The sequence below is a fragment of the Pogona vitticeps genome, chromosome 11, assembly GCF_051106095.1.
Source record: "Pogona vitticeps strain Pit_001003342236 chromosome 11, PviZW2.1, whole genome shotgun sequence".
Classification (NCBI taxonomy): domain Eukaryota; kingdom Metazoa; phylum Chordata; class Lepidosauria; order Squamata; family Agamidae; genus Pogona; species Pogona vitticeps.
The window spans coordinates 7,365,001-7,380,226 of record NC_135793.1 but is presented as its reverse complement, the minus strand read 5'-3'; the positions used below and the strand labels follow the sequence as shown (position 1 = coordinate 7,380,226).

Genomic DNA, 15,226 nt, shown 5'->3' with positions numbered 1-15,226 from the left:
TCAGCCTCATTATGACCATTTATCCTTCGGCCTCTCTTATCCTGGAATTGGCAAACTCAATAGCTGGTCATTGACACAGTGTGCTGCAACCATGTGTCAACCCAAATTTCTTTTCTGCTTTTCCTCACCATCCTCTCCAATCCTGAACTGCCATTGTTGCTGTTGCATGCTGTCAAGCTGCCCCCCTAATTTATAGTGACCCTATGAATGAGTGATCTCCAAAATGTCCTGCCCTCCACAGCCCTGATCAGCTCTTGTAAGCTCAACCCTCTGGCTTCCATTAGGGAGTTAATCCGCCTAATATTTGGCCTTCCTCTTTTCCTGCTGCCTTCCACCGTTCCCAGCATTATTGTCTTTTCCAGGGAATCCTGTTTTCTCATGATGTACCCAAAGTCTCAGTTTCAACATTTTTGCTTCCAGAGGTAGTTCAGGCTTGACTTGATCTAGAACCCACTTATTCATTCCTTCAATTTTAATTTCTCTCCTCTTTTTTTGTGGGATTATATGCCATTCATATCAAATGCCCTGGATGTACTGACCCCAAAGGACAGCACATAAAGGGGCAAAATAAATAAACTGTAAACGTAGTCTATAGCATTGAACTATAGACCATAGTCTATAGCATTCCCATTTTAATCAGATCTCATCTCTTTTTTTCTTCTTATCTCCTTCTTTTGCATCAAAATAAAAACCCCATTAAGATTACATTCGCAGTATGTAGGTCATTCACTGGGTGAACATTTTAATAAAGTGGCACTGACAGGCCTTTTGATATTTCAGCCGAGCTCCCCCAGAAATTGCACATCTAAAGCAAGTGCAAGGTGCTGACCAATTCACATTTGCTCAACAGATTAGCTGAAATAAGCATAATAAATGAAAGAGAATTTTAAATATATATATATAATTAAAGAAAAAACAATTTCACACTAACCAGAGGCTTGACTTATAGGAAGCGGCAGCTCCGATGGCCTACGGCCCGAGATTGGGTTTGCCACTTGATTGTTTGACTGATTCACTTGAGCGGCCAGAAGAGGACATTTTTCTGCCTGATTTCAGCATAATCTAGTCACCTGCTCCATGACGGCTGAGGCCAAGTCAACTGCTCGCAGTTGGTAAGAGAGGCCTTCGCTTCATATGAAGTACTTGGACGATGATGGTTGTGCAGAGAGGCTGCTTGGGTATATTAGGTATAGCCTCATGACAACTGTTACATCCTCTCTATCTAGAAGTCAGCGGTTGACCCATTGCTGACTTGAGGCTGGTTTAGACCCTCAACTGCCTTCCAGATGAGGCCCTTGCCCTGACAAAGCTCTTCAAAGATGCCAAAGGCTATTAGATAAGAGAAAGAAAGATGGAGAGACTCTGAGGGAGACTGGGTATTCCCTTTGGAGAAAACAGCAAAGAAAAGTAAATAAGTTTGGACATTGTGTATAAGCAAGCTGATGGGACTGAAGGGGAAAGTCTGGATGAAACAGAAGGCTCAGATTGTAGTCAATACCCTATCCATTAACTCTGCCTACCAGCTACCCAGTAGAGTTATATAAGGAAGCTTGGAGGAAAGGAGAATGAGAAACTTTGAATTATGGTGATCCTTTTCAGTGTTGTCTAGGTCGAAATGCACAGAACTGGTTGACCGTTCCCTTGTTCTGAGGGCACCCTGGTGCTGTGCAGCTGGCCCAAGGCCACACAGACTGGCTCTACTTCACAGGAGGCACAAAGAGGAATCCAACTCACTACCACTGGCTCTGCTGATAGATACCTAACTGACTGAGCTATCCAGCCAACCTACTAACAGGCTGGCAAGGTAAATATCCCCTGCACACATTCTTTACATGAGTGCATGCAACTCTTCGCTACTACTGGTACTACCTTTAAAAAAACACTGCCTGACAAAACTGCATAGTCCACCCTTACTTTTAGGATGATGAGGTTGCTGTTTTGTGCCATCAAGTCAGAACCAACTTATAGCAATTCTACTAGGGCTTTCAAGGTAAGTGATATATTTAAACAGTGGCTTTACCAGTTCTACTCCCCCAGTTTCCATGGCTGCGTGGGGATTTAAACTCCGTCCTCCAGCTTCCTGGTCTATCACTCTATCCACTACACCACACTGGGAATCACCACATTCATAACTGATCAAATCTGGCTGGCTGTGGCAGAGTTGGGCCTTCACCCAACCAAGCCAAGCTACACAGTACTTAAGACCAGCTCCACTCCACCCTCCCTGGTGGTCAAGCCAACACAACACCAATAAATTGAGTAACTAAGGGTTTGCTGCCTTTTCCTGGTTTCCAAGCTCAAATGGCTGGAGCAGGATCTCACACTTTAATAGTAAGGCTGGCACTCAACCCCAGGTAACCACTACTGTGGTCAGTAGAAAGTAAAAACCCTACTCAAAACGTTACACAAATTGTCATCACAATCCAAAATCGACAACACATTAAATTCGAAAATTCTCATCACCTGCTAAAGTACTTTCCACTTTATCAGCACCCCCTTCCTCTTCTAACGACAACAACGACAGAACAACAATAACTGACTTAAAGCCACCTCGGATGGATTTATAATGGTTTCAAACCATTTTGTAGGTGACGCACATTCTTGTATGGTTCAGTCCCATTTTCCAGAATCAAAGTATGGGATCTAGCAGAAGCTCCTCTGTTCGTAAAATGAAAAGGTGACCTTGCTTGATTTAATAATTGACTGTAGAAATATTCTTTCAACATGTTAAGAAACTCCAGAAAGGTTATAACAGCTTTCTCTGAGAGGACATTGTTTTCCCTTTTCCAGTCCATTTCTCAGAACTGTATTTCCATTATTGTAAGCAAGGCTGGTATAATTAAAAATAAAACCTGTTTGCAGGATGATATTTCAATAATCACGCTACTTTCCATCACTGACAATGGTGGGCACGTATCAAAACCCGTATCTTGGCTGGAAAAAAACCCCAAAATTCATGATCTATAGGTCAACAGAGAACATTTATTGATGAGGTAAACCTGTCTGTGTTCTGTCCTCTGAAGATGCCAGCCACAGAGGCTGGCGAAAGGTTAGGAAGAAAAACCTCCAGAACATGGCCAAAGAGCCCGAAAAACTTACAACCACCATCAGATCCCAGCTCTGAAAGCCTTCGAGAATGCAAGTCTTTTGGTTACTTAAGTCTGACCGAGGAAATGAATGCCTTTTATACAAACGACCAGTCCCTTCACAATTCATAAATATGTGGAATAATTATTTTCTGGGGAAGTAGTTCTAATCTAATTTATTGCCTTTTTATGGAGTGTTAGACCAACTTCTTATTTGCGGCCTGTCTAAATGGCAGCAAATTATTGCAAACATAATATTAAATGTCGCACTGTAAAGCAAATATTTATCTAATTTGGGATTCTGTACATCTTAAAGAGCATGATGGCTTGCTTTCCTGGTGTCAAAAAGAAATAACTGCCAGCATTATTTCTCTCGTTTGTACAGACTAAAGGGGACGTCACTATCACTCAAGCAATTCTAAGAGCTGCCGTTACCACTTAAGATTTTTATTATAATACATGACTCTCTTTTATGCCCTAGTGAAGAGACCAGGGCATTCCTTTTAGAAGAACCCAAACTTCAAGACAGTAATGTACTGCAGACTAGCTAGATTACAACTGCCTTCAAATCATAACACATTAAAAATTGAGTAACCCATAATTTCCTTATATCTTTCCATAATATGAAACACTATCATAATGGCCACACATTGCAATAATCCATGTTTCCTGCTCCCAGCTGCAACACAGCCCCATCGGCAATGCAGCCGGGGCTGACCTGAAATTTTTTGATGCCCGAGGCAAAGCATGAGGGCGCACCTCTCTCATTCCAAGCATAGGATCTTATTTCGACACTGCTGATGGAACAGCAGGCTAAGAGACAAGAGTGTGGAACGAAGTGACCCTTGCCTCTAGCCATCTGTTATGGAGGGCCAGCTGCCTCACTGTGCCTAATACAGTGATGGTGAGCCTTTCTGAGCCCGAGTGCCCAAACTGCAACACAAAATCAACTTATTTATTTCAAAGTGCCAATCCTGCAATTAAAACCCGAATGCTGAGGATTTAGTTTAGAAAAAAAAACAACTGCTCATGCACTGCAAGGGTTAAATGCTTCTCTTCCCCTCCCCCAATAGGCGGTATTAACAAATAAATACTTACTGGTCCTCCAGTTCCCCATTGGGCTAGACCGGTAATGGTCACCACTGCACCCCTCCGCTAGACCACTGCACCAGCAGAGGGGAGTGCCGAAATATGGGATCAGAGGACGGCTATTTCTCTATGCTGACTTATAGCTCGTGTGCCAGCTGTGGCACGTGTGCCATAGGTTCGCCATCACTGGCCTAATTGCAGGCTATTCAGATGAGTTAAGCGGCATTCCCGTATCTCCAACCATCAACCATGCTGGCTACGGCTGAAGGAAGACAGTCAGAGTTCAGGACACGTAATAATGGACTCAAGCAGCCAGATTTAGGCTGAATATCAAGAAAAACTTCTTAACAGTTAGGGCAGTATGACAATGGAGATGGTGAGTGTTCCAGCGCTGGAGGCATTCAACAGAAAAGTGGGCAGCCATCTGTCAGACCTGCTTCGATTTGGATTCCTAAACTGAGCAGGTCGTTGGCCTTGACGGCCTTAGAGGCCCCTTTCCGACTACATGATTCTATAAAAATTTGGGACAGGAGAAATATTTTCGTATTCCACAACGCAGATTAATTACGGGACACTCCTAAAAAGAAAAAGCTTATGTCTTTAAGCCACTGTCTATAAATCAAGTTTTGCCCACTCTGATTGAGCTTTGTTTAGGCTTATAGTTGACAGATGCAGATACTGCATCGAAAGCATGTTTAATATCCCAAGGCGAATAGAGAAAGCAATATTTCTAACACCTAGGCAAGGCACCGCACGTGAATACAAGACCCATGTGTGTGCATGCATGCACATATACATTTCTCTCGGAGCTTGGAAATGTTAATTTTTTTTGGACTACAAACCCTATAATCCCTGAGCCTCTCTCTCTCTCTCTCTCTCTCTCTCTCTCTCTCTCTTCTCACAGTTCTCATTTCGGTTTACTTTGAGGGCACACCAGATGGAATGCCGAGGACTGTGGGATCTGCCATTTATCACAGTGACAGAGCGTAGGTAGTAACAATCCTCTCACCGCAGGGGGAAAGCAAGGACTACAAATGCAGAGAGCAGGAAATCAAAAAGCTGGGCTTTGTGGGCTCTGGCAAAGCTTGTGCTGCTCATTAACTTAATCGTATTAATTTATTAGCCTTATCTATCAAAGTAATACGCTAAAGAATGGTCACTGAGAACATTTATACCCATTCACATTCTCCTCAGAGGGGGGAGTAAAGCAATCTTTCTACAGAAGAAGAGATAGACTCATATTTTCACAAATGTGCATGGCCCTCTTCAACCACTGCTGGTGAGGATCTAACCATGATGGGGACAGGACCACATACCTAAGGCCCTCTTCCAGCATTCTCCTCCCACTCATGCATCAATCCGACCTTCACATATTCAGCATGGAAACACATCCATCTGAACACCGTTGTTGTGTTTCTATAACTGTGTCATCTGGTCTCCCCTTTCAGGAACCAAGGTAAACATGTTTAGTGGAAGGCACAAATACGTCCCTTCGACCTTCACACTATAGACTTGTAGGATGGGTGTTGGGTGAAGGACCGAAGGACATCCTCACATGCCCACCATGGCCAAGGCCCTGCTCCTTTTCAGTTATAACACCTGAATGGGTTGAATCTCTCTGAAACCTAACAGAATGATCTGACAGGAAATTTCCTTTCTGTAGGAAAATGCTCAAGACCCCAACAGATTTAGACTGGTCTGGACTGGCCAGAGGTGAAGGGAAAAAACAGCATCCTCATTTCCAAGTTATGTAAAGAAGCTGATTGCTGGAAGCGGAGCCCTATGACAACACTATCTATCTATCTATCTATCTATCTATCTATCTATCTATCTATCTATCTATCTATCTATCTATCTATCTATCTATCTATCTATCTATCTATCTATCTATCTATTTTATATTCCGCCTATCTGGTCGGTTAAGACCACTCTAGGCAGCTTACAGCATAAAAATACACAATAAGTATATATATAAAACAGTTTTTATATGATAGAACACATTTCAACAAGATGGGGGCAAACAATGGGGGGGAGGAGAAAAGGGGGACATCAAAAATTGACTGGAGGGAAGGCCTGCCGAAACATCCATGTTTTTAGTTGGTTTTTAAAGATACCCAGCGAGGGAGCCACACGAATCTCAGGAGGTAGGTTGTTCCAGAGGCGAGGAGCCACCGCCGAGAAGGCCCGGTTTCTTGTTTTTTTCCTTCCGGGCCTCCCTCGGCGTCAGGCTCCTCAGCCTCACCTCCTGGCTCGCACGAGTGACACGGGTAGATCTTGGGGGGAGAAGGCGTATCCTCCACTACACCTGAAGGCACAATGTAGCTGAGAGGTCCAGGGCATGCACAGAGAAGAACTGCCAGAGAGCTTGAGAGGAACAACTGGCAGGTTATATCTGTTGGTCTTCGGCATCTGACAGCTGAGCCTCCTGCCTCACTCTGCCTAATGGCAGGGCCGGCCCAGTTTACAAGATCCTGCTTCTTTTGCGCTTGAGTGAGAGGCTTGGTATAACAATGCTCACTTCTCAGCCCTCAACCCTGCTTTTATATATATCTATCTACCTACGAATAAACAAGTCCCATTTTGGATATTCCGTGAGTCCGGTAAAATTTTAGGGATTCCTTCCTCATAGACCTCCCCCACCATGTCATCTCCTCAACCGTGCCTCCAACTTTCTGGTTACACAAATCACGGCTATTCTTGGACTATCTAAGAAAATCTGGCAATCTGGGAATGGTGCTAATTATATCTTGGGTATAATTGTCCACATGGAAGAGCTTCTTATAGGAAGCTAGTAAGTCTCTCTCTCTCTCTCTCTCTCTCTCTCTCTCTCTCTCTCTCTCTCTCACACACTCACACACACACACACACACACACACACACACACACACACACACACACACACACACACACACACACACACACACACACACACAGAGGGGGCAGGGGAGAGAGATGTTTAATATCCAGAACAATTAGGGCTAGTCTAAGCAGATAGCTCACAATAAATCCTGGATTTACCATGTCATAAAACAGATACTGGGAGATGTCATACTGTATTTTGGAATGTTACCTGCATGCACACACACATAACTCATGATGCGACACATAAAGTTGCTTTAAAATTAATCAGTTACAGCTCCAACCCTCCCTCGATTATGGTTGCAATTTTTTTTATTAAAAAAAATCTATTTTTGCACTTCCCCAAAAATATCTACAGTACATTTAGTTACCTAAAAACTCAAACCAGTGCTATAAGCTACTGCCCAGTTGCACAAAACACACTCTTCTTATATGCACCTCAATACCCACAACAGAATAAGAGCTGGCAGCATCAGCTAGCACCTGAACCATGTGATATTCCTCCTCCGTCATTGAGTAAGGCCTCTTGTCCATAACTAAAATTACACTGATACCATAAAAGATGCAAAATTATCTCTGGTTAACTAATGGTGGCAGCACCTTTTAGTTGTAGATTTGTTGTTGGGAGAAGAGAATTACAAGTAACTCATTTGTAATGAGCAATGAGTAATTTGTAATGAGTTACTCATTATTTGTAATGAATTATTTCCACTCTCTGCTTCTCATAGCCACTGAGCTGTTCAACCATGTAATGTTTCACCCACAGTCTAAAGCGGGTACAGTCCAGGGGCCGTCTGACCGCATGGCACATTCCAGCAGTATTTTAAAAGTATATGTATGTGGGCATCCCCGTCGTTTCTTGGTATCCAGTCTTCAAAAGTTCTGGAACTCAAACATGTGCTTTTGAATGACAACGGAGTTGATCTTAATAATGGTACTACCATACACATTGGGTACTTTTTCTCAAAAAAAAAAAAAAAATCAGATTGGCAGGTTGATTGATTGATTGAGACAATTGGGCATATATTGTATAATACATAGAATTTGTTCCAAATCTTCTCTTAGAACAACTCCATCTGTTACAACTGATGTATGAAATCCTAGAGTTACTCTTAGATTTTCTGTAGCTAACTATAAAGCAGGGTAGGCTTCAGGCTGCCCCTAGAAGTATTTTTAAAGCATCCTAACATCTCGAGGACCCGAAGCCCCCCTCCCCTGAATTTTTTTTTTATTTTTTTTTATTTTTTTTTTTTTTTGCTCATAACTTTGTACTTTCTATAGGAGATAGGGGCATTTAAGCTATGTTTTCAGGTTGGCCCAGATCCTTGGCCCCTTACTCCTCTTTAAAATAAATATATAGATATTTTTGGCCATTAGAGGCCACTGCTGTAAGTTTTAAAAACACTTTTTTTTTAGTTAACCCATTTTTCAGTTAACAAGAAGCCACTGGAGCACCCTTACAGCACATAAATACTGTACAAAGAAAAAGATGCAATAATATGCAAATGTCACTTCTTCCCCCCCCCCCTTCTTGGGGCTACAGCTCTTGGTCTACTGGGAAATCTGAAAAATAGCTCGAGGCTCCTTTGCAGTCACCCACTCCTGTCATGAAGTATGGACACCATGTGTATGTCTCCATGTCGACCTTCAGCTATAGCAGAACTCCCAAAGCATTGACTATCCAGTATTTAGAAGTGTGTGAACTCATATATGTCTTCCACATTTTATATGTATTGGCACAGTGAATATTAACCTTCATGGTAAACTCTGGTTTCCCACTTCGTGGGTGTCTAGCTGTTGTACATTGTATAAGGATGACAGTGAGGAAGATGGAGTTTTCTTGAGAGCCACCAGCCAGCCAGCGCCTGGCTAAACGGTCCACGACCGAAGAGCAGACCTGGCATTGAAGGTTAGGCATAAACTAGAAGCCCCTATGTGACCTTATCCATTACTGGATTTAACATTGATTCTCTCTGTCTTGAGTGATCTTTGGATACAGCTCAGTGTGTGCTGGGGAGCCAGGAGATTATCTTTCTCACAACGGTCAGGTCTGTCTTTCAATGGTTTCTGTTGTCTCCGTCACCATTTGTCTGTGAACCTTAAGACTGCATTGCCTACGACAACGGACAGCAGGTACGGTGGCTCAAAACATCTGGAATGCCAAAGGTTCACCATCCCTGTTCTAGGGGGTACATCTGGTCTCAGAAAGGCTCTTTTGCCCCCTCAGTTGTTCTAACTGTAAAGTAACTTTTGTTTTAAGGTGATGCATGGTTTTGAAAAAAATAGGCAATGGCACCTGCAGCTGTAGTTGAGGAGGGGCATAAATTGTTTCCATGGCCTCCAAGAATGACTTGTTATCAACTTTAACGCCGTAGTCCAGCGAGATGGCTGACAAACCTACAACACCTAAAAGGTGTAAGAACACCTGAGTTATCAACTCCTGCCATGATGGACCCAAGATTCCTGGATACTTGATCTGTGAAACGCTGTGCTCCGTAACTAGTCATGGGTCTTTATAACGCATTCCATAGCAGACGTATCACACTCCAGGTGTGTTTATTCCCCTTATTCCTCTACCTCCTGCTCATTTGATTGCTTCGATGACCCAAATACCCCTGGTCATCCCCATTGCTATCATCATATATGAAATGGCTTGAAGCCTGATGATGGTTGGTTTCCGTGGATATCCTTTGTATTTTTCAGAAACAAAAAAAAGGGGGTCAGAATCCTTTTCCCCTGTCTGCAACACTTGAGAGAGAGAGAGAATCCATGTATCCTATGAAGTCCTTCGAGACAAACATTCCCCCGTATCAAATAACCAAGTATCTAATGGCACTCTCCCTTTAAGGAAATTACGATTAATGAAGAACTAAATTGCAAATCCATTAGGTTTTAGTCAGCATAGCAACACTGCATGGGGAGGGGAGGGAGAGGGGTGCATGAATGCTCCAAAAATCCAATAATGTAACCTCTGGTAAAGCATGAAAAACCCTGAAGGACAAAGCAGTTAGATCAATATTAGTTTATTTCAACTGCTGTGCAGTACGAAGAGGCGAAACCGATCATCCGATGGATTTTATTACCTGTTGGAGAGATAAGTCCTGGTGATAAGAGGCCGGGCACTCCGTGGGGCAGGAGACGCGTGTTCTCTTGTATCGCAACCCCCAGAGAGCGCTTGGGGGGTCTCCCTGGTCGTGAACTGTGGAAACAAAAGTGAAAATAAACTTTAAGTGCTCTTTTGTCAAAAGGATTTGCATAGTAATGCACTTTGCATTGATTTTTAAGGCCTTGGTTGGATTCAAAACCGGCTCCCGGGAGCTTAACTCTTTCCTTCCCCAGAATTCACTTGATCTTTCCATCCTGTCTTTGAGTTGCCACTGAACAACCGTCTTCGCTCAGATTTTGACAAGTGGGGAGCACAAGGGTGTGTATACTCGCATATGAGTGCATGTGTGTAACTTCATTTTGCACAAATATAAGCTCATTTTGTTGGGCAATCTAACAAATAAGATAGTCTCGCTAGATGATCCAGTATTACTACCTTTCTACCTAATGGATTTTTATGACTTATTTCCTCTCAAAATGTCAGAGTGATATACTACAAACATAATGAGACTGTAACAAAGGTTTAGCTAAACGAACAGGATTAGCCCCAAAGGCTTGTGGTTAAATCATGCCACCCTTACCTGTAAAATGGAGCTAATCTGCTCTAGTACTTATTTACTCAGATTCACTTCTGTACAATTCATGTAATGTTTACCCACTACCATTACATCAACCACAAGGACAGTACCACAGAACTCAATGAAACTTGTGCTACTTGGGCAGGATCATCCTCCAAACCAACCCACACACCCTTGCTTGTGAGACTTTTTGAAAGAATGTTGTACAGGAGAACTCATTCCCAAACTGACTACATCCATTTATCATTTTGACTTCTCCATCCTTCATAGATTGATTGGCATTTCTGGATGGTATGCAAGGGGCTCAGCTAACAACCTCAGCTTGGCACTTCAATATCTGAGTTACTGTTAAGAATCCATAGTGTAAAAGGTGGGGAGAAATGGTCTGTGTTTTTATTCACAGCTTCTGTCCATCGCTCTAATGTGAGCCATCTGGCATAACATTTTTCAGGTGCCCCTTACCCAAAGGAGGTTCAATTCTTGCCCAGAAAATAGGCTGTATCCTGGTTATATTGCCCCAGCTACCATAATGGGGTGGAGACCATGTAATCTGTAGGCCACGTGTGACCCCCCCCCGTCATTTCATTGGCCACCTGATACCTACTGCGTACCCGCCTGTAAAAAAAATTAAATCAGAGAACAATTGCAGTCCTAGCAGATGACTGTTCTACTCTACAAGATCTGCCCTCAACATTAATCTGTCTTTTCATGTAGTTAGAAGGAGACAAACCCACCTCCCGTTTCAGCCACACCACTGAATTTCAGTAGTCCTGGGTGGTGGATAGAGGACAGTGGAATTTATGAGCCTCTTATTTGTCAAAGTTTCTCATTTCTGATTTGGGGAGAGGAAGATCAACCTTTGTCACAGCAAGGGGAAAACCCCCCACTATTTTTAGGTCCTACTAACATGATGGTTCGACTTCTATAATTCGTACTTCATAAGGTATGGAAGCATTGGGGCTGAAAAGGACAGTAGAGATGTTTAAAGAAAAATCAATTAACTGATAAACATATTCCACTGAATAATGAGGAAGGGGGATAGGAATAGTTAGAAATCAATGGGACACCATCTGGCTAAATGAGGTGTGGTGATGGATAGGGCAAAGGACGCTAAGGAAGGATGACAAAACAATCAGCCTTCGCTTCCCTTCAGACTTCCATCTGAAACAGGCACATTCCTGAAACTGACTCTGAATACAGAGTCAATTTCCAAATGCTGATCTGGATAGTTTGGGGGGGGGGGGGTGAAATTCTGAAATACACCATGATACACCTGCTAACAAGTGCCTTTGTTACACCAGTTGTGTGTGTTTTTCCATTTCCTTTTATGCTTCAAAGTTTCACACCAAGCCATAGGCATTTCTTGTAGGGTAACCACTGCATCCCTGACAGAACTGCTGGATGGCTCAGTGGCATATCCAGAGGTTGGGAGTTCGATTCCCCCTTGGGCCTCCTTGACAGGCATGGGACTCCATGATCCATAGGATCTCTTCCAGCCCTGCAATTTTTAGTAGTAGTAGTAGTAGTAGTAGTAGTAGTAGTAGTAGTAGTAGTAGTAGTAGTAGTAGTAGTAGTAATAATAATAATAATAATAATAATAATAATAATAGTTGTTCTTGTTCTTGTTCTTGTTCTTGTTCTTGTTCTTGTTAACACACAAGTTTTAACAGAAAACCTAAGTATCTGTTGTTATTGTTGCTGCCGTCATTGTCATCTTCACTGTACAGTGGTGCCTCGCTAGACAATGATAATCCGTTCCACTGAAATCGCTGTTTAGTGAAATCATTGTCTAGTGAAAAGCATTTCCCTATTGGAATGCACTGAAACCTGTTTAATGTGTTCCAATGGGGAAGAATCGTCGTTGTCCAGCGAAGATCGGCCATAGGAAAGCCGCTTTGCGAACTGCCGATCAGCTATTTAAATAGCTGTCTTGCAAAGCTTAGGTCCCAAAAACACCTGTTTGAGAGCGCGGAGGGAGCTGTCAAAGTAGTCGTCTAGCGAAAATTGGTTTGCGAACCAGGGACCAAACATTGTCCAGCGAAATTCCCCCATAGGAATCACTGTTTTGCGAATTGCTATAACGACTGCAAAAAGCCAATGTCTAGTGAAAAAACTGTCATGCGGGGTAACTGTCTAGCGAGGCACCACTGTATTAAGATGGGTCATCACGTGACTCCAGAATGTTTTCTGGAGTATTTAGCTAAACCATTAGGTTTCCCTTTAGTTGGCCTTTGACTCAACCTTTCAAGTAGAGAATTGATCTAGATGACGGGCACACCTGTGTATATGCTCTCTCCTCACCTAACCAAAGCTCAGTCTTGAGTCTCTGGTGGACCAAGAAGCTCCAGGTGATAAGGCACTGATGATGGGATGGTTGAAATGTACGCAGATGGAATGGACTTGCATGCATTGTCCTATGCTGACCTTGCCATAGGCTCAGCTAGTACTGATGGGTTTTGTAATTCAAATCCCAGTAGTGGGCCTTCCCTGATCTAAAGGCTGGTAAAGCAGCTCTTTTCTCAAGTATTAATTCTTTAATCAGAAGACAGTGATGATGGTGAGAGAATCATAGCAACATTGTTACAAAATTGTTACTAATGTTATCACTGCACCTTGCTGTTTGTATTGGTGGTGTTATTGTGTTGTTCCTCTTGTTGATGCTGTTTTATCTAATTTTAAACTGATCATACAGAGTGACTATGAGTTAGATGCGCATATGGCCAATACGACCAATCGTGAAGTATACCGTACTTAAAAGCTAAAGTATAAGAATTAATAAAACACTCATGTAGAGTATTGTGAATTTTTTATCTTTACTAACAGCACTAAACATCACTGAACTTTTCCTTCTTTCTCTTTTCCTTGATAGAAACGCCTTCTGCCTGGAAGATTAATAGAACTTTTGACAAATATTGTATTACGCAGTCAACCAGTGCTAACAAATAAGAGGTTCAGAGCAAAAATGAGCCCCCCCATGACTTTCTTACTCATGAAAAAAACAGAACATAAGCTTCACTCGATCAAGTTTGCAGTAATAACACTGTTTATCAGAAGGAGACAAAGGTTTAAATGACAGGAACGTCTAGTATCACTGCACAGAAGTACCATTACTGGATTCATGTTCCTGCAGAATGTGCATACTGTATTTATTTTATTGTTCATTTATCTAGCTCTCGCACACATCATGAAATAATTCCCGAGTTCACTACTTTTAGCCCAACAGTACAGTGATTTCTTCCAAAACTTTACTCTGGGGACTCTTCTGCAACACAGCTCAATATGACATGACATAACAGCATGCTGTACAGACATTTTTCATCACACATCTTATAGAGAGAACTACTCTTGTGCAACCACCACAAAATGCCAAGATTTTTCAAATCATCATACTCCCCTATTCAAGCGTGTTGTTTTGCCCATAATATATTGCAGGTCAGTCTGCTGTTGTGTCCATGATCATTACGACACATTTGCATATAACCTACACCAAGAACTGGGAGCCAATAAACATTGGAACATATAGAGGATGCATTTGCAATACAATACCTCTGCATTCCTTGGAACAGTTTTAAAAACTGTAAAAACAGCCCCAAAATGCTATTGAGCCAACGAGAACAAAGCCATTTCCTTAAGGATTTCCGGGGGATGTACACTTGACTCCCATCAGAACAGTCTTCCTAGATGCTGGACTGTACACTTCTGTACATCAGTTTTTATGAACAAAGAAAGACAATCAGCCCTCCTGTATATACAACTGCTTGTTTTTAGACACTACACCAAGCCTTACTTAGGGAAGCTTGGCTACGCTTAGAAGACGCACCACAAACATAGTTTCCAACGATGGCCAACAAAACAAACATGAAAAACAAAGCTTTAAACTGGGACAGCAAACCAAAATTTCTGTCAGCTATGGTTAGGTGTGATGATGGAACTGATGAATCATAGTCAAATCTACAAAGCCCATTCTGGAAACACCACAGAAATAGGAATGACAAAAAGACAGAAGAAGAAAGTGGACTTGTTATTGTTGTTTAGTCGTTAAGATGTTAAGAATTCTGACAAACTGGAACAAGTTTAGAGGATGGCAACAAGCATGATCAGGGGACAGGAAACTAAGTCCTATGAGGAAAAATGGAAATAATTGAGCATAGTTAGACTTGAGAAAAAAGAGTGAGAGGAAATATGATTTGTTGTTGTTGTTTAGTCGTTACGTCGTGTCCGACTCTTCGTGACCCTATGGACCAGAGCACGCCAGGCCCTCCTGTCTTCCACGGCCTCCCAGAGATGGGTCAAATTCATGTTGGTCACTTCGATGACACTGTCCAACCATCTCGTCCTCTGTCGTCCCCTTCTCCTCTTGCCTTCACACTTTCCCAACATCAGGGTCTTTTCCAGGGACTCTTCTCATGAGACAGCCAAAATATTGGAGCCTCAGCTTCAGGATCTGTCCTTCCAGTGAGGACTCAGGGTTGATTTCCTTCAAAATGGATAGGTTTGTTCTCTTTGCAG

The 15,226-nt window shown here is 42.4% G+C and overlaps 1 protein-coding gene across 3 annotated transcripts in view; it reads right to left on the bottom strand.

Annotated features, from left to right (window-relative positions):
• Nucleotides 1–15,226, bottom strand: part of DACH2 (dachshund family transcription factor 2) — a 325,199-nt gene that overhangs the window by 148,681 nt on the left and 161,292 nt on the right. For all 3 annotated transcript variants that reach the window (XM_072981094.2, XM_072981095.2, XM_078380767.1), the window contains exon 2: nucleotides 10,118–10,233. In XM_072981094.2, the coding sequence (XP_072837195.2) occupies nucleotides 10,118–10,233 (116 nt within the window). The remainder of the gene's footprint in view (nucleotides 1–10,117; nucleotides 10,234–15,226) is intronic.